Raw genomic sequence first — 26,902 nt, 5'->3', positions numbered from 1 at the left:
CTTCCGATCAATTTTTGACAAAAACAATGCACTTTTCTATCAAAGCCGGTATTTACCTTTATTCATCCTTGGTGTGAAACATTAGCCATATAATTATCGTGTATTTTTTATTCTATCACCTGTGTATTGTTCAATCAAACCATTATCACTTGTCAATTATCCGACAGCTTGGTCAAAATATCAACTTGTTCTCGCATTTCAGTCAATCATACCGGATTCTTTCAATACACTTGGGCATTTACTTATTCAATAACAAACATTTGTAAATATCGTAGTAAAAATAGCGCGGGAAAATGTTCATTCATGAAATATTCATGAATGAAACGCTGTCTCATGTAGATTTCGTTTGATTTTCTCTTCAGCGCATGGCAGATCCGCGAAGTAGTGTTTGTGATACTCATTTTCAAAATGAAGTTAAATTCATCTGAATTGTCAGTGAACATTCATTCCTGTTTTATTCAAGCTGTAATCTTTTCAAAAGAGTAGAAACTCAAAATTTCAAAAGCATCTTACTAGAATCAGTATTCAAACACAAGTACTACATTATCTTGGAGCAGAACATTTGCGATAGTCTGTCACCGGAAGTTTGAGGCCGACTCCTTAGGAAAGTAGCTATAGCAAGCTATAGCAAACTTTCCAAAAATTAAAACTTTTATTAAATGTACGTCGAGAAAAAATAATTTTTCACAAGACAAACATGTGCTTTAATTACTATGTAATACTCATAGAAATAAGAAGATGTGGTATGAGTGCCAGAAATTGTCTTCACCAGATTAGACACTTAATTGTAAAATACAAAATGATTTCATGATAAATTAAATAAAATGCTTCGCTGGGCGCAGCTTGATACGACCGCAGAGGTTGAACCCTGAACAGTTGGGGCAAGTATGGACACAACATTTAAGCTTGATACAGCTCTGAATTTGGATTGTGATTAAATATTTGACACAGCATAGGTTTCTGACACAGAAAGAATGTGGTCTAAGAACTTCAATTTTTTTAATTTACCTATTATGGTCCAATGTCCAAAATCAAAATACATGGTTAGATTCAGCATATCAAAGAACCCCATATATTCAATTTTTGTTAAAATCAAACTAAGTTTAATTTTGGACCCCAACTTGGACAAACTTGAAAACTGGGCCCATAATCAAAAATCTAAACACATGTTTAGATTCAGCATATCAAAGTACCCCAAGAATTTATTTTTTGTTAAAATCAAACTAAGTTTAATTTTGGACCCTTTGGACCTTAATGTAGACCAATTTAAAAAAAACGGGACCCAAAATTAAAAATCTAAAAACACGGTTAGATTTGGCATATCAAAGAACCCCAATAATTCAATTTTTGATGAAATCAAACAAAGTTTGATTTTGGACCCTTTTGACCTCAATATGAACCAATTTGATAGCGGGCCCACAAATAAAAAATCTAAATACAAGGTAAGTTTCAGCATATCAAAGAACCCCATATATTCAATTTTTGTTGATATCAAACAAAGTTTAATTTTGGACCCAAATTTGGACCAACTTGAAAACTTGGCCAAAAATCTAAAATCTAAATACATGTTTAGATTCAGCATATCAAAGAACCCCATATATTCAATTTTTGTTGAAATCAAACAAAGTTTAATTTTGTTGGACCCCAACTTGGACCAACTTGAAAACTGGGCTCATAATCAAAAATCTAAACACATGTTTAGATTCAGCATATCAAAGAACCCCAAAAATTCAATTTTTGTTAAAATCAAACTAAGTTTAATTTTGGACCCTTTGGACCTTAATGTAGACCAATTTAAAAAACGGGACCCAAAATTAAAAATCTAAATACACAGTTAGATTTGGCATATCAAAGAACCCCAATAATTAAATTTTTGATGAAATCAAACAAAGTTTAATTTTGGACCCTTTTGACCTCAATATGAACCAATTTGATAGCGGGCCCACAAATAAAAAATCTAAATACATGGTAAGATTCAGCATATCAAAGAACCCCATATATTCAATTTTTGTTGAAATCAAACAAAGTTTAATTTTGGACCCCAGTTTGGACCAACTTGAAAACTGGGCCAAAAATCTAAAATCTAATTACATGTTTAGATTCAGCATATCAAAGAACCCCATATATTCAATTTTTGTTGAAATCAAACAAAGTTTAATTTTGGACCCCAACTTGGACCAACTTGAAAACTAGGCCCATAATCAAAAATCTAAACACATGTTTAAATTCAGCATATCAAAGAACCCCAAGAATTCAATTTTTGTTAGAATCAAACTAAGTTTAATTTTGGACCCTTTGGACCTTAATGTAGACCAATTTAAAAAACGGGACCCAAAATTAAAAATCTAAATACACGGTTAGATTTGGCATATCAAAGAACCCCAATAATTCAATTTTTGATGAAATCAAACAAAGTTTAATTTTTGACCCTTTTGACCTCAATATGAACCAATTTGATAGCGGGGTCCACAAATAAATAAATGTGGATAGTGTCCACATGTGGACACAGATGATGCCCCCGCTTGCATATCATATAGTTATAAAGGGACATAACTGAAGAACGGTAAAAGTGACACTACCCAAATTTGAACTTGATCTGAGTTTTGTGGTTATAAGTATTGTGTGTAAGTCTCATAACATTTGGTTGAGGCTAACTTAAGTAGAGAACAGAAACTAAAAATTCAGCAATTTTTCTATTTGTAATGACGCATAACTCTAGAACGGTTGTGTATAAGTTTTACAACATTTGGTTGAGACAAACTAAAAAATTCAGCAATTTTTATGTTTATAATGGGACATAACTCTAGAATGGTAAAAGTGTTGCCACCTAATTTCGTACTTAATCTGTATTATGTAGTAATTAGCATTGTGTATAAGTTTCATAACATTTGGTTGAGGCAAACTCAAGTTAGAGAACTGAAACAAAAAAATTGTACTTGATCTTTACTGAGTTTTGTTGGAATGAATATTGTGTATAGGTTTCACAATGTTTGGCTGGGGAAAACTTCAGTTACAGAATGGAAACTAAAAAATTTTGCAATCTTTCTATTTATAAAGGGGCATAACTCAATAATGGTTAAAGTTACACTACCCAAATTCAACTTGATCTTTGTTTTATCAGTGGTAGTCAAAATTAAACATTGCATTGTATAAATCATTGATTGTAGTTGATTCAACTATAATCATGGTCAAAGGAAGATAACTCCAATTTTAAAAATATATTATATAAGAAAATAAAAATTTTGCAATTTTTCCTTTTATAAAGGGGCATAACTCTAGATCGGTTAAAGTGACACCACCAAAATTCAAACTTGATCTGTGTTTTGAGGTAATAAGCATTGTGTATAAGTTTCATAACATTTGGTTGAGGCAAACTTAAGTTAGAGAACGGAAACTAAAAATTTTGCAATATTTCCTTTTATAAAGGGGCATAACTCTAGATCGGTTAAAGTGACGCCACCAAAATACAAACTTGATCTGTGTTTTGTGGTAATAAGCATTGTGTATAAGTTTCATAACATTTGGTTGAGGCAAACTCAAGTTAGAGAACGGAAACCAATTTCGGGACGTACGGACGGACGTACGTACGTACAGACGGACAAGGGTAAAACTTAATGCCCCCTCCGGTACGGCGGGGGCATAAAAATCTAAATACATGGTTAGATTCAGCATATCAAAGAACCCCATATATTCAATTTTTGTTGAAATCAAACAAAGTTTAATTTTGGACCCCAATTTGGACCAACTTGAAAACTGGGCCAAAAATCAAAAATCTAAATACATGTTTAGATTCAGCATATCAAAGAACCCCATATATTCAATTTTTGTTAAAATCAAACAAATTTTAATTTTGGACCCTTTGGACCTTAATGTAGACCAATTTGAAAACTGCATCCAAAATTAAAAATCTAAATACATCGTTTGATTCGGCATAACAAATCAATAAATGTGGTCAAAGATTTTACAAATCTAATGCGCCATACTGTGCAATTAAAGATTACTTCTTGAAATTATTCAATATTTGAAATTTGAAAAAAAATAATATTTGAAGAATAATTCTTTTTAATTTCTGAAATCTGAAATGAGAAAAAATTGACCCCCCACAATTTCTTTTTACCCCCCCCCCCCCCCCCATTTTTCCCCCCAAACCATAATTACCCATTTAAATTTACCATAGTGCTAACTTAATCTATCTTATAATAGAATTTAAAACATAGTGTCAAATCTTTCATATGGATTTTTTTGTAAAAAAAAAAGATGCAACATTTGCAGATATTTTTACTGGTCTTCCTTTATAAATATGCATTTCTTTAAACATAATTTAAAAGCAGTGTAAGGGAAGTAACCAAAACGTTGTATTTGGATTACCTCCCTTACACTGTTTTAAATAATCTTAATTGTTCATTAACCATTACTTTATACATAATTTAAAAGCAGTGTAAGGGAGATAATTTCAATGATGTATTTGATTTATCTCCCTTACACTGCTTTAAATTATGTTTTGTACTAAAGTATTTGTCCATTAACCAGGACAACCTTGTTTTTCCCCCTTTTTTGCCCCTAATTCTTAAACGGTTTGAGCCATAACCCCTCAAAGCAAATCCTAACCATCCTTTTGTCGTATGGAAACTTGTAGTATAATTTCAGAGAGATCCATACACCGTTCCACAGTTATTGTCTGGAAACTAGAAAATGCTTATTTTTGGCCCCTAATTCCTTTACCGTTGGTACCATAACCCCCAAAATCAATCCCTACCTTCCTTTTGTTGTATTGAACCTTATGGTAAAATTTCATAGAGATCCATTCACTTAAACTAAAGTTAGAGTGCGAAAACTAATGCGTCTTCGGACAATGACGCCGGACGACGACGACGACGCCAACGTCATACCAATATACGACCACAAAAATTTTTTTGCGGTCGTATAACAAGTGAAACAATTGTTAGTTATATTCAAACACTTTTACAGTAAAACTGTTATGAGTCATTAAAATCACTTCAATTAAAAATTTTTGAATTCCATAAACATTCTTGAATGTTTTTAGAAAAAACGATTAGAACTTCATAAAGTAAATGCGATGAAACCAGTCAATACAAGTTCGTTGATGCCATGAATCTAGTGTGAATAATTTTAAGTTTGAAAAAAAACTCCAGATCTTTCAAGTCATCTCAAAATGACCAAAATTGTGTGAAAAATTTCCTGATCCTTACTTGAGACAATCTTACCCTACATTTGGTAATCCAACAATACCAATCTTTAGATTTGATCCCAATCTTCCAAAAAAAGGAGGTGGAACATTAGCATCTCCTTTCTTTTTTGGAGGCATTTTTATGTTTATATCTACAAAACAAAAAAGAAACATATTGTTATGAAAGAAATGTACTGCTTTTCATACTAAACTTTTGAAAAGCAAGCCAAAATTATCATGATTATGCAGATGTTGGAATGGTACAGTCATTCTTTGTCAGGTACATGTATCTTATCATCTTGATACATAAAATAAAACCCCTCAAAAAAGCAATTCTTGCGACATATTCTATTTCAAGACCCCAGATTACACATTGAATGGGCATCTTCTAATAGTAAATATTGATCCTCTGAGAAAGGTAAAATATAAAGAATAAAGGTGCAAGACCACCAATTCACCCACTCCAATTTAGAACATATGTATAAGTAGCCATTCCCTGACAAAAATAGTGAGTTTGATGCCATTGATTACTTAAACTAACCAACAAATTTGCAGAAATGAAACTTTTGGTGAAAAAGAAATAAACTTAGACCATTTTGAGCCAAAATCTCCTGGTACTTGTCCATGAGTTTGGATTAAAAATTGAGGATAAATGCACTCCAATAAAGATTATCATATATTCTATAATGATTTAATGAAATATCAAGGAATGTTTTTTTGTTCATCGTGATAAATGTTTAAAAGGTTTTAAAACAAGAGGCTGTCAGAATGACAGCAAACCAGATTTTCCTGCAGAGGTTGAGCAAGTATGGACACAACATTTAAGCATAAAACAGCTCTGAATTTGGATTGTGATTGAATATTTGACACAGCATAGGTTTGTGACACAAAACGATTGTGGTCAAAGAACTGAAAAATTTGAAATCGGACATTTACCTATTATGGTCCAATATCCAAAATCTAAGTACATTGTTAGAATCAGCATATCAAAGAACCCCAAGAATTCAATTTTTGATGAAATCAAACAAAAGTTTAATTTAGGACCCTTTGGACCTCAATGTGGTATTATCTAATTAATAATGAAAATAAATACAGGTTAAGATTCAGCATTTCAAAAAACCCTATATATATATTCAATTTATGTTGAAATCAAACACAGTATAATTTTGGACCCCGATTTGGACCAACTTGAAAACTGGGCCCAAAATCAGAAATCTAAATATATGTTTATTCATCAAAAATATATAGCATTCAGAAAATAAGTTTATACAGAATAACAAAACAAACCTACCACAAAATTCTTCAAACAATTTACCAAAGAAAAGAATAAAAAAAATAAAAAAATGTCATTTATAATTAATACAATATCTATTAATAAAATGCTCCGCAGGGCGCAGCTTGATACGACCGCAGAGGTCGAACCCTGAACAGTTGGGGCAAGTATGGACACAACATTCAAGCTTGATACAGCTCTGAATTTGGATTGTGATTAAATATTTGACACAGCATAGGTTTCTGACACAGAATGAATGTGGTCTAAGAACTTAAAAATTTTAAATTGGACATTCACCTATTATGGTCCAATATCCAAAATCTAAATACATGGTTAGATTCAGCATATCAAAAAACCCCAAGAATTCAATTTTTGATGAAATCAAACAAAGTTTAATTTTGGACCCTTTTGACCTCAATGTGGACAAAGTTGATAACGGGGCCCAAAATTCAAAAATCTAAATACATGGTTAAATTCAGCATATCAAAGAACCCCATATATTCAATTTTTGCTGAAATCAAACAAAGTTTAATTTTGGACCCCGATTTGGACCAACTTGAAAACTGGGCCCATAATCAAAAATCTAAATACATGTTTAGATTCAGCATATCAAAGAACCCTAAAAATTCAATTTTTGTTAAAATCAAACTAAGTTTAATTTTGGACCCTTTGGACCTTTATGTAGACCAATTTGAAAACGGAACCAAAAATTAAGAATCTAAATACACGGTTAGATTCGGCATATCAAAGAACCCCAATAATTCAATTTTTGATGAAATCAAACAAAGTTAAATTTTGGACCCTTTGGACCTCAATGTGGACCAATTAAAAAACGGGGGCCCAAAATCCAAAAACTTAATACACGGTTAGATTCAGCATATTAAAGAACCCCAAGAATTCAAGAATAAAACCCCATTGAAATTGATCAAGAAATAAGCAATTTATACGAAATATCTTCTTTTGCACAATACTGTGCAATTGAATATTTCTTGCTATTGCGCAATACTGTACAATTGACAATTTCTTGCTATTGCGCAATATTGTGCTATTGGATATTTCTTGCTATTGCGCAATACTGTGCAATTGAAGATTTCTTGCTATTGCGCAATACTGTGCAATTGAAGATTTCTTGCTATTGTGCAATACTGTGCAATTGAAAATTTCTTGCTATTGCACAATACTTATTATATAATAATTTACACATCCTGTTTGGTGTGTATCTCCTACAATATCATTATTATTTGCTTTTAAATATTAATCAGATATAACCAACTTAAAATGGAAAATTTTAAAAGAAAAAAAAAGTAAAAAAAAAATCCCCCCCCCCCAAATTTTTTGAACCCCCTTATGATTCATCACCCCCAAACTCAATCCCAGCCTTCCCTTTGTGGTATGGTACCTTGCAGTACAATTTCAGAGAGATCCATACACTTGAACACAAGTTATTGTCTGGAAACTAGAAAAATGCTTATTTTTGGCCCCTTTTTGGCCCCCAATTCCTAAACGTTTTGGGCAATTACCCCCAAACTCAATTCCAGCTTTCCCTTTGTGATATGGAACCTTGTAATACAATTTCAGAAATATCCAAACACTTACACACAAGTTATTGTCATGAAACTAGAAAAATGCTTGTTTTTTTCCCCTTTTTTGGCCCCTAATTCCTAAAATTTTGAGGCAATTACCCCCAAAATCAATTACAGCCTTTCCTTTGTGATATGGAACCTTGTGGTACAATGTCAGAGAGATCCATACACTTACACACAAGTTATTGTCTGGAAGTTACAAAAATGCTAATTTTTGGCCCCTTTTTGGCCCCTAATTCCTTAACTGTTGGTACTATAACCCCCAAAATCAATCCCAACCTTCCTTTCGTGGTATTGAACCTTATGGTAAAATTTCATGGAGATCCATTCACTTAAACGAAAGTTAGAGTGCGAAAACCAATGTGTCTTCGGACGACGCCGGACGTTGACGACGAAGACGACGACGACGCCAACGTCATACCAATATACGACCAAAAAATTTTTAATTTTTGCGGTCGTATAAAAATCTATAAAACTTATCTGTAATTATCTTCAAAATGTCTAATAATGAACAGTAAATTTCAAACTTTATTTATACAGTCCTACAGATCTTATCATCATCAACACTTAGGAAACAGAAAATTTTCAAATAAATCTGTCACTCCAATTATGATTGTGTGATAAGATATTTACCAGATGCTTTGTTATCTGATAACAGGTGAACATTATTTTAAAAACACTTAGTGTAATCAAACTTTATATATATAATCAATAGTTCCCAATATTTTTTCTTTCATTTGTCACAAACTAATACATGTATAGATATACAACTTGCCTATCAATGTCAACAATTTTATCTACACAACGTAATGTAATCATTAATGAAATATATCCGATTATTATGTAATGAAAATGGTATTTGCAAATCACAATTTGTTCAAAGGGAAATAACTCAATCATATAATAAGTATAACTTTTGGCTACTAAAAGGTCAACAACTCAACAACGAGAAAAGCTAAAATCATGAAAATTGAACTTAACCTTCATTTAGTCACAGGAAACAACATATCTAAATTTGATATAATTTTGTCAAAGCGTTTGAATGTTAATGGACGGACACTGTTTGGCAGCCACCCGCCCGCCATACATCCCCAAATCAATAACCGATTTTTCCTTCGAAAATCCGGTTAAAAATCAAAGTACCAAGTGCATACTAAATGAAGGAAAAAATAAAATTTACAAGTTGCATCAGAAAGCCAAAAATGTTTAAAATTTCCCTGCAAATATTTAAATGTAATTCAAAGTAATTGAAAATTAATTTACAATTACATGGCAACAAAGGCAATGTAATTCATTACATGTAATTGAAAATATGCTCAATTACACATTACATTGAAATTACTTTCAAAATTGTAATTAATTACAGCTAATTACAATTACATTTTTAATTACCCCAGGTCTGCACTCCATAGTATACTCATTTAAGATTTCCAGAAAATCAGATGTAATTTTAGTAGTAGTTCCCTTCTGAACGGTCGTGTTTCACTACAAGACTTTAAACATTGGTTGAAAATTGGCATGTAGAAAGGTGATATGTACAATTCAGGATATACCTGGTTTCTATGAAGTTAAACTTGAGGTAAAATATTTAGAACGCTGTGAAAATTGAAAAAAGTTGGTTGAATAGATAGGGATTTTGTTGAATTGGTGGTCTGACACCTAAAACCACTAAATAATAGCCACATAGCTTTCTATGTTAAATTCTGTAATTTCAAGAACTCATAGCTATTTTGTCTAAATTTTAAAACTAGAGGCTCTCAAGAGCCTGTGTCGCTCACCTGATTCTACTTTGGTTTTGGAAATCACGTAAAAATAGATTAAATTCATAAGATACCCTAATAATGATTGAGGCCAAATTTGGTTTAATATTGGCCCCGTAATTTAATCAAAGGCAGAAGACTTTTGTAAAGTTTTCAGAAATTACCAATAAATTCATTGAAATTGTAGACAAGAGGCTGTCAGAGTGACAGCAAACCGGATTTTCCTGCAGAGGTCAAACCCTGAACAGTTGAGCAAGTATGGACACAACATTTAAGCTCTGAATTTGGATTGTGATTGAATATTTAATACAGCATGGGTTTGTGACACAAAATAAATGTGGTCAAAGAACTGAAAAATTTGAAATTGAACATTTACCTATTATGGTCCAATATCCAAATGCTAAGTACATTGCTAGAATCAGCATATCAAAGAACCCCAAGAATTCAATTTTTGATGAAATACTTCTTAGTTAAACCATTTCTGTTTAAATGGAAATAACTTAAACTTTATTTCCATGAACTAATCATGTTAATCTAAAATTAAATATGATTTAACCATAGACTCTAAAATTAGATATGATGTAAAGAGATATGATGTTATATTTATTTTTGAATTATAATCAAATATAAATAATAGTTTTCTAATAAATCTGTCACTCCAATTATAATTGGGTGATTGCATTGAAAATTACCAAATGTGACTGTTATCTTATCACTTAGTGTATAAATCAAAATCAAACTTTATATATATATATAGTTGATAGTTCCCAATATTTTGTCTTTCATCTGTAACATACTAATATAGATCTGCAACTTATCTGATCTTAATTTTAACTTTTTAACTTATAAATAATAGATTATTATCTAATGAATCATGCTTGCAAATTGAAAGGTCATTTCCCCTTGAACAGAACTATGGTTTAACCTTTTAACAAAGTACTCTAACATTAGGTATATAATTATTAGTAATGTAATTAACTTCAAAATGTCTATCTCTTAAAAACCTATAAAACTTATCTGTAATTATTACCTGAAAAGTGTCTAATAATGAACAGTAAATTTCAACCTTCATTTATACAGTCCTACTAGTAAATTTCAAACTTTATATATACAGTCCTACAGATCTTATCAGGAAACAGAAAATTTTCAAATAAATCTGTCACTCAAATTATAATTGTGAGATAAGACTTTTACCATATGCTTTACCTTAGTCATAATATTATGACAAGAGAGAAAAATATTTAAAAATACCCAATTTTGTATATTAATAAAATGCTCCGCAGGGCGCAGCTTGATACGACCGCAGAGGTCGTTCCTGAACAGTTGGCGCAAGTATGGACACAACATTCAAGCTTGATACAGCTCTGAATTTGGATTGTGATTAAATATTTGACATAGCATAGGTTTCTGACACAGAATGAATGTGGTCTAAGAACTTAAAAATTTTAAATTGGACATTCACCTATTATGGTCCAATATCCAAAATCTAAATACATGGTTAGATTCAGCATATCAAAGAACCCAAAGAATTCATTTTTTGATGAAATCAAACAAAGTTTAATTTTGGACCCTTTTGACCTCAATGTGGACAAAGTTGATAACGGGGCCCAAAAATCAAAAATCTAAATACATGGTTAGATTCAGCATATCAAAGAACCCCATATATTCAATTTTTGCTGAAATCAAACAAAGTTTAATTTTGCACAGTATTGGACCCCGATTTGGACCAACTTGAAAACTGGGCCCATAATCAAAAAGTTTAATTTTGGACCCTTTGGACCTTAATGTAGACCAATTTGAAAACGGAACCAAAAATTAAGAATCTTAATACATGGTTAGATTCGGCATATCAAAGAACCCCAATAATTCAATTTTTGATGAAATCAAACAAAGTTAAATTTTGGACCCTTTGGACCTCAATGTGGACCAATTTAAAAATGGGGCCCAAAATCCAAAAAACTTAATACACGGTTAGATTCAGCATATTAAAGAACCCCAAGAATTCAAGAATAAAACCCCATTGAAATTGATCAAGAAATAAGCAATTTATACGAAGTATCTTCTTTTGCACAATACTGTGCAAATGAATATTTCTTGCTATTGCGCAATACTGTACAATTGACAATTTCTTGCTATTGCGCAATATTGTGCTATTGGATATTTCTTGCTATTGCGCAATACTGTGCAATTGAAGATTTCTTGCTATTGCGCAATACTGTGCAATTGAAGATTTCTTGCTATTGTGCAATACTGTGCAATTGAAAATTTCTTGCTATTGCACAATACTTATTATATAATAATTTACACATCCTGTTTGGTGTGTATCTCCTACCATATCATTATTATTTGCTTTTAAATATTAATCAGAAATAACCAACTTAAAATGGAAAATTTTAAAAGAAAAAAAAAAGGAAAAAAAAAAAAAAAAAAAGAAAAAAAATCCCCCCTCCCAAATTTTTTGAACCCCCTTATGATTCATCACCCCCAAACTCAATACCAGCCTTCCCTTTGTGGTATGGTACCTTGCAGTACAATTTCACAGAGATCCATACACTTGAACACAAGTTATTGTCTGGAAACTAGAAAAATGCTTATTTTTGGCCCCTTTTTGGCCCCCAATTCCTAAACGTTTCGGGCAATTACCCCCAAACTCAATTCCAGCTTTCCCTTTGTGATATGGAACCTTGTAGTACAATTTCAGAAATATCCAAACACTTACACACAAGTTATTGTCATGAAACTAGAAAAATGCTTGTTTTTTGCCCCTTTTTTGGCCCCTAATTCCTAAAATTTTGAGGCAATTACCCCCAAAATCAATTACAGCCTTCCCTTTGTGATATGGAACCTTGTGGTACAATGTCAGAGAGATCCATACACTTACACACAAGTTATTGTCTGGAAGTTACAAAAATGCTTATTTTTGGCCCCTTTTTGGCCCCTAATTCCTTAACTGTTGGTACCATAACCCCCAAAATCAATCCCAACCTTCCTTTCGTGGTATTGAACCTTATGGTAAAATTTCATGGAGATCCATTCACTTAAACTTAAGTTAGAGTGCGAAAACCAATGTGTCTTTGGACGACGCCGGACGACGCCAGACTACGACGACGCCAACGTCATACCAATATACGACCAAAAAATTTTTAATTTTTGCGGTCGTATAAAAAGGAAAAAAAAAATTCCCCCATCCCCCCAATTTTTTGAAACCCCCTTATGATTCATCACCCCCAAACTCAATCCCAGCCTTCCCTTTGTGGTATGGTACCTTGCAGTACAATTTCAGAGAGATCCATACACTTGAACACAAGTTATTGTCTGGAAACTAGAACTAGAGGCTCTAAAGAGCCTGTGTCGCTCACCTTGGTATATGTGCATATTAAACAAAGGACAAAGATGGATTCATGACAAAATTGTGTTTTGGTGATGGTGATGTGTTTGTAGATCTTACTTTACTGAACATTCTTGCTGCTTACAATTATCTCTATCTATAATGAACTTGGCCCAGTAGTTACAGTGGAAAATATTTTAAAATTACCAATTCAGGGGCAGCAACCCAACAACGTGTTGCCTGATTGGTCTGAAAATTTCAGAGCAGATAGATCTTGACCTGATGATCAGTTTTACCCTATGTCAGATTTACTCTAAATGCTTTGGTTTCAGAGATATTAGCCAAAATCTACATTTTACCCCTATGTTCTATTTTTAGCCATGTCGGCCATCTTGGTTTGCGGGCGGGGTCATCGGACACATTTTTTAAACTATATACCCTAATGATGATTGTGTAAAAGTTTGGTTAAATTTGTCTTAGTAGTTTCAGAGGAGAAGATTTTTGTAAAAGATTACAAAAATTTACGAAAAATGGTTAAAAATTGACTATAAAGGGCAATAACTCCTTAAGGGGTCAACTGACCATTTTGGTCAAGTTGACTTAATTGTAGATCTTACTTTGCTGAACATTATTGCTGTTTACAGTATATCTCTATCTATAATAATATTCAAGATAATAACCAATAAAATGCTTCGCTGAGGCGCAGCTTGATACGACCGCAGAGGTCGAACCCTGAACAGTTGGGGCAAGTATGGACACAACATTCAAGCTTGATACAGCTCTGAATTTGGATTGTTATTAAATATTTGACACAGCATAGGTTTCTGACACAGAAAGAATGTGGTCTAAGAACTTGAATTTTTTTAATTTACCTATTATGGTCCAATGTCCAAAATCAAAATACATGGTTAGATTCAGCATATCAAAGAACCCCATATATTCAATTTTTGTTGAAATCAAACAAAGTTTAATTTTGGACCCCAACTTGGACAAACTTGAAAACTGGGCCCATAATCAAAAATCTAAACACATGTTTAGATTTAGCATATCAAAGAACCCTAAGAATTCAATTTTTGTTAAATTCAAACTAAGTTTAATTTTGGACCCTTTGGACCTCAATGAAGACCAATTTTAAAAAATGGGACCCAAATTAAAAATCTAAAAACACGGTTAGATTTGGCATATCAAAGAACCCCAATAATTCAATTTTTGATGAAATCAAACAAAGTTTAATTTTAGACCCTTTTGACCTCAATATGACCAATTTGATAGCGGGGCCCACAAATAAAAAATCTAAATACATGGTTAGATTCAGCATATCAAAGAACCCCATATATTCAATTTTTGTTGAAATCAAAAAAAGTTTAATTTTGGACCCCAACTTGGACCAACTTGAAAACTGGGCCCATAATCAAAAATCTAAACACATGTTTAGATTTAGCATATCAAAGAATCCTAAGAATTCAATTTTTGTTAAAATCAAACTAAGTTTAATTTTGGACCCTTTGGACCTCAATGAAGACCAATTTTAAAAAATGGGACCCAAATTAAAAATCTAAAAACACGGTTAGATTTGGCATATCAAAGAACCCCAATAATTCAATTTTTGATGAAATCAAACAAAGTTTAATTTTAGACCCTTTTGACCTCAATATGAACCAATTTGATAGCGGGGCCCACAAATAAAAAATCTAAATACATGGTTAGATTCAGCATATCAAAGAACCTCATATATTCAATTTTTGTTGAAATCAAACAAAGTTTAAATACTGGACCCTATCTTGGACCAACTTGAAAACTGGGTCCATAATCAAAAATCTAAACACATGTTTAGATTTAGCATATCAAAGAACCCCAAGAATTCAATTTTTGTTAAAATCAAACTAAGTTTAATTTTGGACCCTTTGGACCTCAATGAAGACCAATTTTAAAAAATGGGACCCAAATTAAAAATCTAAATACAAGGTTAGATTTGGAATATCAAAGAACCCCAATAATTCAATTTTAGATGAAATCAAAGAAAGTTTAATTTTAGACCCTTTTGACCTCAATATGAACCAATTTGATAGCCGGGCCCACAAATAAAAAATCTAAATACATGGTTAGATTCAGCATATCAAAGAACCCCAAGAATTCAATTTTTGTTAAAATCAAACTAAGTTTAATTTTGGACCCTTTGGACCTTAATGTAGACCAATTTAAAAAACAGGACCCAAAATTAAAAATCTAAATACACGGTTAGATTTGGAATATCAAAGAACCCCAATAATTCAATTTTTGATGAAATCAAACAAAGTTTAATTTTGGACCCTTTTGACCTCAATATGAACCAATTTGATAACAGGGTCCACAAATAAAAAATCTAAATACATGGTTAGATTCAGCATATCAAAGAACCCCATATATTCAATTTTTGTTGAAATCAAACAAAGTTTAATTTTGGACCCCAATTTGGACCAACTTGAAAACTGGGCCAAAAATCAAAAATCTAAATACATGTTTAGATTCAGCATATCAAAGAACCTCATATATTCAATTTTTGCTAAAATCAAACAAAGTTTAATTTTGGACCCTTTGGACCTTAATGTAGACCAATTTGAAAACTGGACCCAAAATTAAAAATCTAAATACACTGTTAGATTCGGCATAACAAATAAATAAATGTGATCAAAGATTTTACAAATCTAATGCACCATACTGTGCAATTAAAGATTACTTCTTGAAATTTTTCAATACATGTATTTGAAATTTGAAAAAAAAATAATATTTGAAGAATAATTCTTTTTAATTTCTGAAATCTGAAATGAGAAAAAATTGACCCCCCACAATTTCTTTTTATCCCCCCCCTTTTTTCCCCCAAAAAATTCTTTCCCTCAAGATATGGTCATAATCTCAATTCAAATTTCCAATGGAGTTGGCAACCATAATTACCCATTTAAATTTACCATAGTGCTAACTTAATCTATTTTATAATAGAATTAAAAATATAGTGTCAAATCTTTCATATTGATTTTTTTGTAAAAAAAAAAGATGCAACATTTGCAGATATTTTACTGGTCTTCCTTTATAAATATGCATTTCTTTAAACATAATTTAAAAGCAGTGTAAGGGAAGTAACCAAAACGTTGTATTTGGATTACCTCCCTTACACTGTTTTAAATTATCTTTATTGTTCATTAACCATTACTTTATACATAATTTAAAAGCAGTGTAAGGGAGATAATTTCAATGATGTATTTGATTTATCTCCCTTACACTGCTTTAAATTATGTTTTGTACTAAAGTATTTGTCCATTAACCAGGACAACCTTGTTTTTCCCCCTTTTTTGCCCCTAATTCCTAAACAGTTTGAGCCATAACCCCCAAAGCAAATACTAACCATCCCTTTGTGGTATGGAAACTTGTAGTATAATTTCAGAGAGATCCATACACCGTTCCACAGTTATTGTCTGGAAACTAGAAAATGCTTATTTTTGGCCCCTTTTTGGCCCCTAATTCCTTAACTGTTGGTACCATAACCCCCAAAATCAATCCCAACCTTCCTTTTGTGGTATTTAACCTTATGGTCAAATTTCAAAAAGATCCATTCACTTAAACTAAAGTTAGAGTGCGAAAACCAATGTGTCTTTGGACGACGACGACAACGACAACGACGACGCCAACATCATACCAATATACGACCACAAAATTTTTTGGCGGTCGTATAAAAACCAACAATACTGGTACAATACTAGATTAAAATTTAGTACAGTATAGTTTTATTCAGGCAAATTCAAGCACATATTTTAAAATTCACAAGACAAAACAAGAAAAATAATATATATATATATATATACTTTTAAAATAGTATCATAATATATTTTAATAAATTGCTTCGTTGAGCGCAGCTGGATACGACCGCAGATGTCCAACCCTAAAAAGTTGGGGCAAAAATGGACACAATATTCACGCTTGATACAGGTCTGAATTTGGATTGTAACTAAATTTTTGACACATAATAGGTTTCTGACACAGAATAACTGTAGTCAAAGAACTTCAAATTGGGTTATATGATTTGAATTTATATTCAATTTTTTGCTTTTGTGCAATACACTATGCTGTTGTGAATTGACCCCATCCCCCCTCAAAAAAAAAAATTTTACCCCGGTTTTTTGCTTTTGTGCAATACACTATGCTGTTGAATATTAACCCCCAAAAAAAAATATTTAAAGAAATTTTCTTTTAATTTCTGAAATTTTAAATGAGAAAAATTGTCCCCCCTCCAATTTTTTTCACCTCCCCCCTTTCCCTTATTCCCAAAAAAAATCTTTCCCTCAAGATATGGTCAGTATCTCAATTCAAATTTCTAATGGAGTTTGCAACCATAATTACCCATTTAAATACATCATAAAAGTTTTAAAATATAAAATGACATACATAGTCATGGCTAAAATTAATATTAATTAATAGTAACTGCTAAAAATAAATTGACAGCTAATCACCTCAAGACAATCATCATTTCTTAATACATAATTTACAAGCAGTGTAAGGGAGGTAATCAAACAGTGTTCTTTTAATTGATTTGGATTACCTCCCTTACACTGCTTTTAAATTGTCTCAATTGTCCTTTAACAAGAAAACCCTTGTTTTTCCCCTTTTTTTGCCCCTAATTACTTATTGGTTTGAGCCATAACCCCCCAAAGTCAATCCTAACCATCCCTTTGAAGTATGGAAACTTGTGGTATAATTTCAGAGAGATTCATACACTTTAACACAAGTTATTGTCTGGAAACTACAAAAATGCTTATTTGGGCCCCTTTTTGGCCCCTAATTCCTAAACAGTTGGGACCATAACCCCCAAAATCAATCCCAACCTTCCTTTAGTGGTTATAAACCTTGTGTTAAAATTTTATTGATTTCTTTTTACTTATACTAAAGTTATTATCCGGAAACCATCTGTCTTTGGACGACCCTGACGACGATGACAACATGATACCAATATACGACCAAAAAATTTTTAATTTTTGCGGTCGTATAAAACAGTGCTTAGAAAGAAGCCTGGGATATCCCATAAAAGCTTACATAGTATAGCTTATTTCCAATGGGTCCCTTATCTGAAAATATATAAAAATAATATTTCAAATTACAATGAATTATATGTTAAAATTTGATTTTCACCAAAAAAAAGAAAGATCAATTGTTTCTTAAAAAACATATAAAAAATCTCCAGTTTCTAGATTTCTTGCTGTTATTTTTAATTGTTCTTTAACTGCAGTCTTAAAAGCAGATCTATTTGATATATTTTTTATGTTGGCTGGTAGATTGTTCCAGTCTTGTATAGCATTATAAACAAAGCTGTTTTTATTACAGTTTTTAACATTTGGTACAAAATAATTATTATGTGCAGCACTTCTGGTATTATGATTATTCAAGTCAAAATGTTCACATAAATACTCTGGAGCATGTCCATGATATTGAATACATGGTTTAATCTAAGTTGACTAACTCTATCTTTTACACATCATTGCACATAGCATATTAACTTTATCTAAAATATCACATGTAATTCTAGTCCTTGGACCCAGACCTAGGATGAATCTCACCACCTTAATGACTTATTCTGTACAACTTGCAATGTTTTTGTCATCCCTTTGCCCAGACTACTATACCACGAAGAGCAAGAATAATCGAAATAGCATTGTATCAGAGCAGATGTGAGAGTCATCCTTGATCTGGTATCCAAACATTTGGCATTTCTATATAAAAATCTTAATCTTGCATTAACTTTTTTTATGACATTGGAAACTGTTTGTTCACAATTCAAAAAATTATCAATGTGAACTCCTAAATATTTGACACAATTTGTCGATTTGATAAGGTGATCATTACATTTGACCTGAAAATTAATATTTTGTCTAATCTTTTTTGGAGGTCCAAAAAGCATACATTCAGTTTTTCCTAGATGTAAAGACAGTTTATCATGTTTATTATCTACGAGCCAGTCTGAATCTGAACATTTTTCTAGAACTTTCCCCAATTTTGTAGAAATAATATCTGGATTTTTATGAGTATATAAAATAGCGCTATCATCAGCATATAAAATTAATTTACAGTCTTCATCAATACTGATTGACATATCATCTATATATGTTAAAAATAACAGCAGTCCAAGTGAAGGATACTTCCTTGGGGGACACCACATGTGACTTCCATGGGTTCCGACATAAAATTATTCAAAGATACAAACTGAATTCTATCAGAAAGATAAGATCTAAACCAGTCTACAGATTGAACACCTATAACTTCACGTTATGAACATAAAATATTGTGGTCGACAGTGTCGAACGCTTTTTGTAAATCTAACATAATCATTCCTGTACAAGTACCATTTGAGTTATTTGTTCTTATATAATCTAATAAATGTATAAGACATGTATCAGTGGAGTTTTTACCTCTGAAACCTGATTGAAATTCAAATAACGATTTGTTTTTTCCTAAAAACTCTGATAATTGTTTATAAACACTCCTTTCAAGAACTTTTGATACAATGCTAAGTATACTGACAGGTCTATAATTACCAACATCAAGAGCACTATTCTTTTTAAATAAAGTTTTACTCTTGCATATTTCATACTATTTGGAACAATTCCAGTCAAAATTTTATACCAATATTGTGACCGCCAAGTTTAGGTGATCCGTTCTCTACACACACATAAATGGCAAACCAGACAATAATTAAAATTAGACAGGATAAATGAACAAATAAATTATACATGTAGTTATCTCCCCAATTTTTATAAATGTTTCCCCCCAATAGGTTTAATACAAGATTCATTCCGTCACAGTTGTCCTGTCTCGTTGACTCTCAGATTAAGTCAAACTTAAAACAATCATATTTACCAGAAATTATCTTTCGAGTGGATTAAGACAAACGGAATCGTCAGTAACAACAGCGTGTTACCCAATATGGCGAAACACAGGGAACCATTGAGAGTAGGGAAAGAAACAAACACCACTATTCTACTGTACATATGCATCTACCTCCGTTTACATAGAATCACCACCTTAAAGTAATCTCAGAAATGACTGAGATATTGATAAGTTTTGAACGCATCAAAAATTGTAAAGTGTTGACTGTTTCAATCTGTATTTTCACAAGGATTTAAAATATTGGCCAAGGATGTACTGTACTGTAACTTTCAAACATATCCACAGATACGTGTCACGACACCAACAGGTGAGGGACGTTAGGGTCCAATATCAAATTGTATCCTGCAATCGACCTTCCTACCATACAAATACAGGTTGACAGATAACATTAAGCGATAGAAGAGAGATGAAAGATACCAAAGGGACATTCAAACTCATAAGTCGAAAATGGCATCTGGGTCCAATACACGTTCGCACCCACACGTTCGCCCCCAGTGTTCGTTCGCACCCTATTCTTATTTAGATACTGGTTGTTTTTTTTAGATGTATTTACCAAAATATTTAAACTTTTAAGAATACAAATTTGGGATTTTTAAATGAAATATTTTATTTGGTGATTTGATAATTAATTATTAAATGATTTAAAATTACGTATGATTACTGTTAGAAAATAAACTGTATTCATGCCGGACCTCAAACACTCGACTGTAAGAAATATTTATTATTTGGAACTGTTTGTGCATATTTTTTTTATATTTGAAACACGTCACCTGAGACTAATACATTATCTATTTAGTGCTGAGTTGTTTCGCCTGCTCAGAGACATATATATATACACATATATGTAAAATTGAGAATGTGTATATATGTCTGGCCTGCTTTACTGATTATAATTGAATTATATGTTGAAAAGCTTCATAAAGAATTCTCGAAATATACTGCTTAATTTTACCCAAAGGAACTTACGTTAAAGAAGGCTAACATAAACAGCAAAAACTGTCCTGTCTTAGAGTTTTAAACCGGGGAAACTCTACACAATAAGTTATGTTGGGGATTCGTTCGCTATACCCAGGTCTGTACTGATGTTATAGATTTCAATGAACGTAAATTGTGTACCACTGGTAAATTATTAAGTCAAAGGATTTCGTTATCACCTGGGACTATTATAGGCTGTTAGTATAATAGTCCCAGTTATCACACATTGCTTTAACCCTTTACTTAATTAGTTACATACAAAGATTTGGTTTGAAAGTTTGGCTGTGCCTATAGAATATTTATTACGAACGGGATATCACATATAATTGCTATCCAATGTCAGCAAGCCGGATTGAGCTTTGAATGGAATGTTAAAAAAAAAAAATTTTTTTATATAAAATTGGTGTTTAATGATGTATTGAATTTGATGTAACCGGCACAAAAATATTGAAATGGTTTATTTTTTCAAATCCACTGGTTTCCATGGCAATAAATTTCATTTCTTAAGATACTTGTCAACATACCACAAGCATTTGGTTACTGTTTTATTTCTTTTGAAACATAAATCCAATTTTCACTGAACTTAGCTTGTCAACTTTGGAAATAACACTTTGGTTTGTGCATGAAGTTCCCTAATTACCATTTTGGACAAACAAATATGTCTTGCCCATGATAATTTGGCACTGATCATGATCAGATAAAAGTGTGTCAGTTATACACTAAGCCTTTTAGTTTAATATGTACAGTTTAATAAGGCCTGCATACGATACAGTTACAGTGGAGGTAACTGACGTCGTTAACGTAAAATGTTATTTTTCGCGACGTCAAACTGTGACATATCGGGAAAAGATGCATTTTTTGACTGATTTGTATCATTCAAACTGATTTAACTTGAAAACGAGTTCATGGACCCCTCTTCTTAAAAATGGCATTTGGCTTGATTATGTGTGAAGATTATTAATGCCAAATTTTATGAACAAATCTCCGATGAATTTTTGTTAAATTAGAGAAATATATAGCAAGAAATGCCGTTTTTTTACTAAAACTAGGAAAATGTAATAAAAATGAATGATTTCCAAAGAATTATAAAACAAATTCGACCCTATTTATCTCTAAAACTAGCACATGAAGGTATATTTTTTTATTACATATTTGAATTGACTAGGTGAAAGATAGCTTGTATGCAAACTTTCGTTAAAAATTCATCATGGCCGGATCTGAACTGTATCGTATGCCCATAAAATCAAAGTGTAGTCTAATAGTTGATCAACATCTGCTTACATCAGTTCGGGACTACACGTAAGTTGTGTATCCGTCATATATTCTTTCAGCCATAGTCAGGGGTAGATGTTATGCTACTTCCTAATAATGGGACTATAAGAAAACTACATTTATCACATTTTTCATATATCCTAGTTAACATTTCTTCATCAGTATCAATTTCCAGATAAAGACTGTATACATGATGATATGAGCCAGACCTCACATCATAATTGTCGTAATTCATGCAAATTAAATTGTTTTTTATGATAACTCAAAAAGGATCAACTTTAAATCATCGAACAAAATTAAGTCTTTTTGAATTAAAGGGAAAATTCGCGATTTTTTACTTTTCATCTTATTATGTTCATAATACCATAAAAAACATATTTACCAAGTTTTATCTGGATATGAACACTAATAAAGAAGAAAATTGGGAATTAATAATTTAATTTATTCCAACTTCCTGACTTATGTGACGTAGTTTAAGTCTTTTTGCATGCCGGGAGTGAATAAATCTCATTGTAAGTCTTGTTCGTTAATCATCTAATAACGCGATTTAAAGCGCATCGACGACTTTTGGCGTAGCTATTAACCAACTGATAATTAAGAATGTAAAGTGATCAGCCATGCAATTTCAAAATTAAAATGTACGATTTATATTTAAAGGATTTCTGATATGATTATAATAATAAAAGTAAATCATACAATAGAATATATTTTTATGAATTTTTTTTCCGACGGACATTTTGAACAAACATATATAACTGATATTGTTTTACAAATGCATGTTTGTATTCTCACCTGAAGGCTTTTACTTCAGTCTAGCAAACATTTCCCACTAGTACTGTGTAAATTCAATGTGTATTGTACTGTGACACTTAGTGATTACCTGTTGAATGCGTTACAAAAAATCTTAACTTTTTTTCAAGTAGTCACTGAACCATGAAAACGAGGTCAATGACATTGGACATGTGACTGACGGAAACTTCGTAACATGAGGCATCCATATACAAAGTATGAAGCATCCAGATCTTCCACCTTCTAAAATATAAAGCTTTTAAGAAGTTAGCCAACACCGCCGCCGTCGTCGCCGCAGCCGGATCACTATCCCTATGTCGAGCTTTCTGCGACAAAAGTCGCAGCTGAGACTACTATAACACAGAGATTGGTCACTATAGATTTATCGGATTATCTGAGTCTCCGGTAATTAGCTACGTTATTTTAACGTAGTTTCGTATTCGACCGTAGCAGACGACATATATCACCTATCACTGAGAATACTATAACAGTATCGGATATTATTATTTTTCTTTTAAAAATAATTTAAAAACAAAATTGAATTAATCAAAAAAAAAAAGAATATAGTTTTTATCTTTCAAATGCAGTTATCTCTATTCATATTTAAATTTTTGTTTTTAATCATTAATAATTTGTTAATAGTTTGTTATTATGCGGCCACTCTTGAAAATGTGAATGTGATTAATCTTATCAATCTTACAGTTACATTGTTTTCCTACACGTCCGTTAATTGTATCTAATATACAATTATTTTACCTGTAAAGACAGGTAGTCTCAAAAGCATGGGAGATGAATTTTGTTTCACAGCTGGGTGCCCAAGGTACACGAGGCTCCGTTTATTGCAGTAAACTTTTATTCTATACTTGTAAGGTATTTCACTGCTGAGTGCCCAATATACATGTTTATTGTAGTAAACCTTGTCAAATATCGTCGGTGCACTTGTGGTAGGATTCAGGAGGGTGTGGATGGGGTTTAATAGAATGGAGAAATAGGGGCAAAAAAAGTATAGAATGGAGAAATAGGGGCAAAAAAAGTATAGAATGGAGAAAAATGGACCGACAAATAAAGAATATAGAAGAGAAAATAATAAGTTATTAAGATTTAAGAATAGAGAAAAATGGCATAGAAATTATAGGAAATAAAGAACCCCCATCCAGACCCTCATTCAGATTATCCAACGTAATTTTTTTTTTTCAAACAAGTTTCAACCCCCCCACTTTTTTTTAATTTCCGTCTGATAATTAGGTCAAGTTTTTGCAAACAATGTAATAAGCGGCGATCACAGAAGAGAGAAAAAATTTCATTAAAGGTAAATGAGTAATTTCCTTACGTAACAGATCAGCAAAGAGGTTATAACTGCAATGGATACATAAAGCAAACATAAGCCCTACAAATTATATATATGTTCCCAAAATATCGCCGGCATTTTCATTTTTCAATTCACAATGTCCAGTAACATTGATTTTTTATCTTGGGATGATAGTGATCTCAATCTTGATCTTTTACGTGGTGAATATACTGCATCAGATATTGAATCTGAGGATGACTATATGTCCCTGCTGCAAATACTGCAAAAACTCCAAAAGAAGCATCAACCGCAAGTACATGTAAATCAGAACGAAGAAGCTTCAAAATTACGTGACTGAATAATCAAATTATCTCTATGTTAACATAAATAGAACCACATTAGTGTAAATTACGATGAAATATGTGCCCTCTTTCAAAATCCCAGACAAGAAATTTTGTGCTTCAATACAGAGCCGTAAAGTTTTTTGAAAATTTGAATATTGTCTATTGTTAAAGTGTCGTATGTTTTAGTTATATCGCTATGCTTTTTGTAACCCTAATAATTGAGCAACTCAGATGAAAAGAGTTGTGATTTGCTTTAGTTTTTTTAGCCACAGCAAATATAAATGTGCTTGTTCAATGTTTGGTGACAAACCATGTTAATTGTTGTCGGCATGATGCTTTGTAAATAGGTTCCCTATAACATTTTTTTGTTGGGTAACTGCTGACAGTTTACCATGTGAAAATTCTGAGAAGCCAAAAATAATGCGGATTGTATAAATACGTAGCAATGTCAGATCTAAACAAGAATGTTAAATATGATAGCATATATTGATGTCACCTTTCTGTAAATTCAACTTCGATTCACAACTGCTTGTCAATGGCAAATATTTCATGTACAGTCAGCCTGATTAAACCGAAATGAACTATTTTCAAATTATGTTTAAAGTTTGTTTTTATGTTATGTCGTTACACCAATGTCCCATGCTAGTGGTGGTGATGAGCGCCTAAAAATATTTAACATTGTCACATTCTTTATGTGCCCGTCTCAAGTCAGGAGCCTGTAATTCAGTGGTTGCTGTTGGTTCATGTCCGTCATATTTGAATTTTCGTAAATTGCTTTGTTATTGTAGACACTTCGTTTTCTCTAGTGAATTGTTATATATTTTCCATGTCGGGGACTTTTGAAGCTGACTGCACGTTATAGGTTTTCTCATTGTTGAAGGTAATTACGGTGCATTCCAATAACTTACATCCACTTCATTGAACTTCATTTGGACTAAAGGAGTTTTCTGATGATCATTAGCAAAAATATATAAAAATCTCCTTAAAGTTTGCTTCAAGTGGCTATTCCTTTGATATATAAAGATGTGTGGTTACTTGTTTTTTTTCTTTCATTGAACTGTTATCCAAACTGAGCGTGTTAGTGAATTTCTGCATTCCTGTCTTAGTTTTAATGTATATAATAATAAAAATGTAAATTCAAAGACTTAAATATTTATTTCTCCATGTAAGACAAGCATGACAAATTCAATGAAATTAAAAAAAATACTAAAAAAAGTCATTTTCTCCTGTAGTACTTCTCCCTTCTTCTAATGCGTGATTTCTCTCTACGGGTATTCCTACAATAAAGAATATATTATAAATAAAAAGAAATAATCTTTGTCAAGTTTATAGCATAGGCAATTCATTAATTTTTAAGACAGTAATCTGAGACTTGAGACTCAGCAGTAATTGACCAATCATGTCAATATGGATCAAAATAGTTAAACTGATAAAGGATGCAGACCAAAAGTGCATGTACTTTTTACATCATGTTTGGGTCAATTATTTAAAAAAAAATACGTCTATTTAGGAACTCATGATGTACTGGTATTTCACATGGTGACACATTTTCATTGCATAATATTATTATACTAGCATGTATAGACTGCATATATATTATCAAGGGAACCAAATATAAATCTAAATTTCTTTCACTAACAATACAAATTCACCTATCAGACCTCATGTTGTGTGTGTGCAACTTGCCTCGTGTGTTTCTCAGTTCTGCAGCGGGAACTTACTGATACAGAAAAATTGGAATTTCATATAATTACAAATTTTACATCATTACATCGGTTAATTACTAAGGCTTGCACATACATTATCCGGAAAACAGATTGTACATCTGAATGTAAGTTATGGGTGAGTTGCTCATTGACCCTGTCCCACGGATTGGTAATAACTGGAGGTTACTTTCCGGTTTGGTCGGTAAATTCAAGTCTATGACTGCACTTATTTTATTTAAAGTGCTTATAAACCAACATTTATGAACATGTCAAATCTTATATTCACACTTACCGGAACATAACACTCTTTATAAATCCACATTTGTTAATTTTTATTTTCTATTTCGCTGTCAAAAATGGCGGTCGAATCCTTCTTGTCAATCATTGCGAGTCACGTGCCAAGTCACGTGATCGAAGACTTACAATTTTAAAATTACTATTTGACTGGTCAGTACGGGAAGTGACCAATCTCTGTGTTATAGTAGTC

At 32.0% G+C, this 26,902-nt stretch overlaps 1 protein-coding gene and 2 long non-coding RNA genes across 4 annotated transcripts in view; 1 reads left to right on the top strand and 2 right to left on the bottom strand.

Annotated features, from left to right (window-relative positions):
• The window catches only part of LOC127718911 (obg-like ATPase 1), a 128,700-nt gene extending 108,573 nt beyond the window's left edge, over positions 1-20,127 (bottom strand). Inside the window, exons 1-3 of one of the 2 annotated variants that reach the window (XM_052225005.1) lie at positions 20,012-20,123; positions 18,194-18,225; positions 5,226-5,340 (exon numbers count right to left, since the gene is read on the bottom strand). In XM_052225005.1, the coding sequence (XP_052080965.1) occupies positions 5,226-5,326 (101 nt within the window). In that variant the 5' untranslated portion in view covers positions 5,327-5,340; positions 18,194-18,225; positions 20,012-20,123. Of the gene's footprint in view, positions 1-5,225; positions 5,341-18,193; positions 18,226-20,011 lie in introns of both variants that reach the window. The other variant, XM_052225004.1, reaches the window with a different exon arrangement.
• On the top strand, positions 786-18,151 carry LOC127718945 (uncharacterized). The gene is made up of 2 exons (XR_007990044.1): positions 786-2,356; positions 15,098-18,151. It is a non-coding gene; the product is annotated as an uncharacterized LOC127718945 (long non-coding RNA).
• A 5,718-nt stretch (positions 20,128-25,845) lies between the features above and the next one.
• Positions 25,846-26,902, bottom strand: LOC127718946 (uncharacterized). Its single transcript, XR_007990045.1, has 2 exons — positions 26,708-26,902; positions 25,846-25,986 (listed from the first exon to the last, which is right to left on the bottom strand). It is a non-coding gene; the product is annotated as an uncharacterized LOC127718946 (long non-coding RNA).

This window comes from Mytilus californianus, unplaced genomic scaffold, assembly GCF_021869535.1.
Source record: "Mytilus californianus isolate M0D057914Y unplaced genomic scaffold, xbMytCali1.0.p SCAF_10, whole genome shotgun sequence".
Lineage (NCBI taxonomy): Eukaryota > Metazoa > Mollusca > Bivalvia > Mytilida > Mytilidae > Mytilus > Mytilus californianus.
The sequence above is the reverse complement of the archived record's forward strand: the minus strand, read 5'-3'. Positions and strand labels throughout refer to the sequence as shown.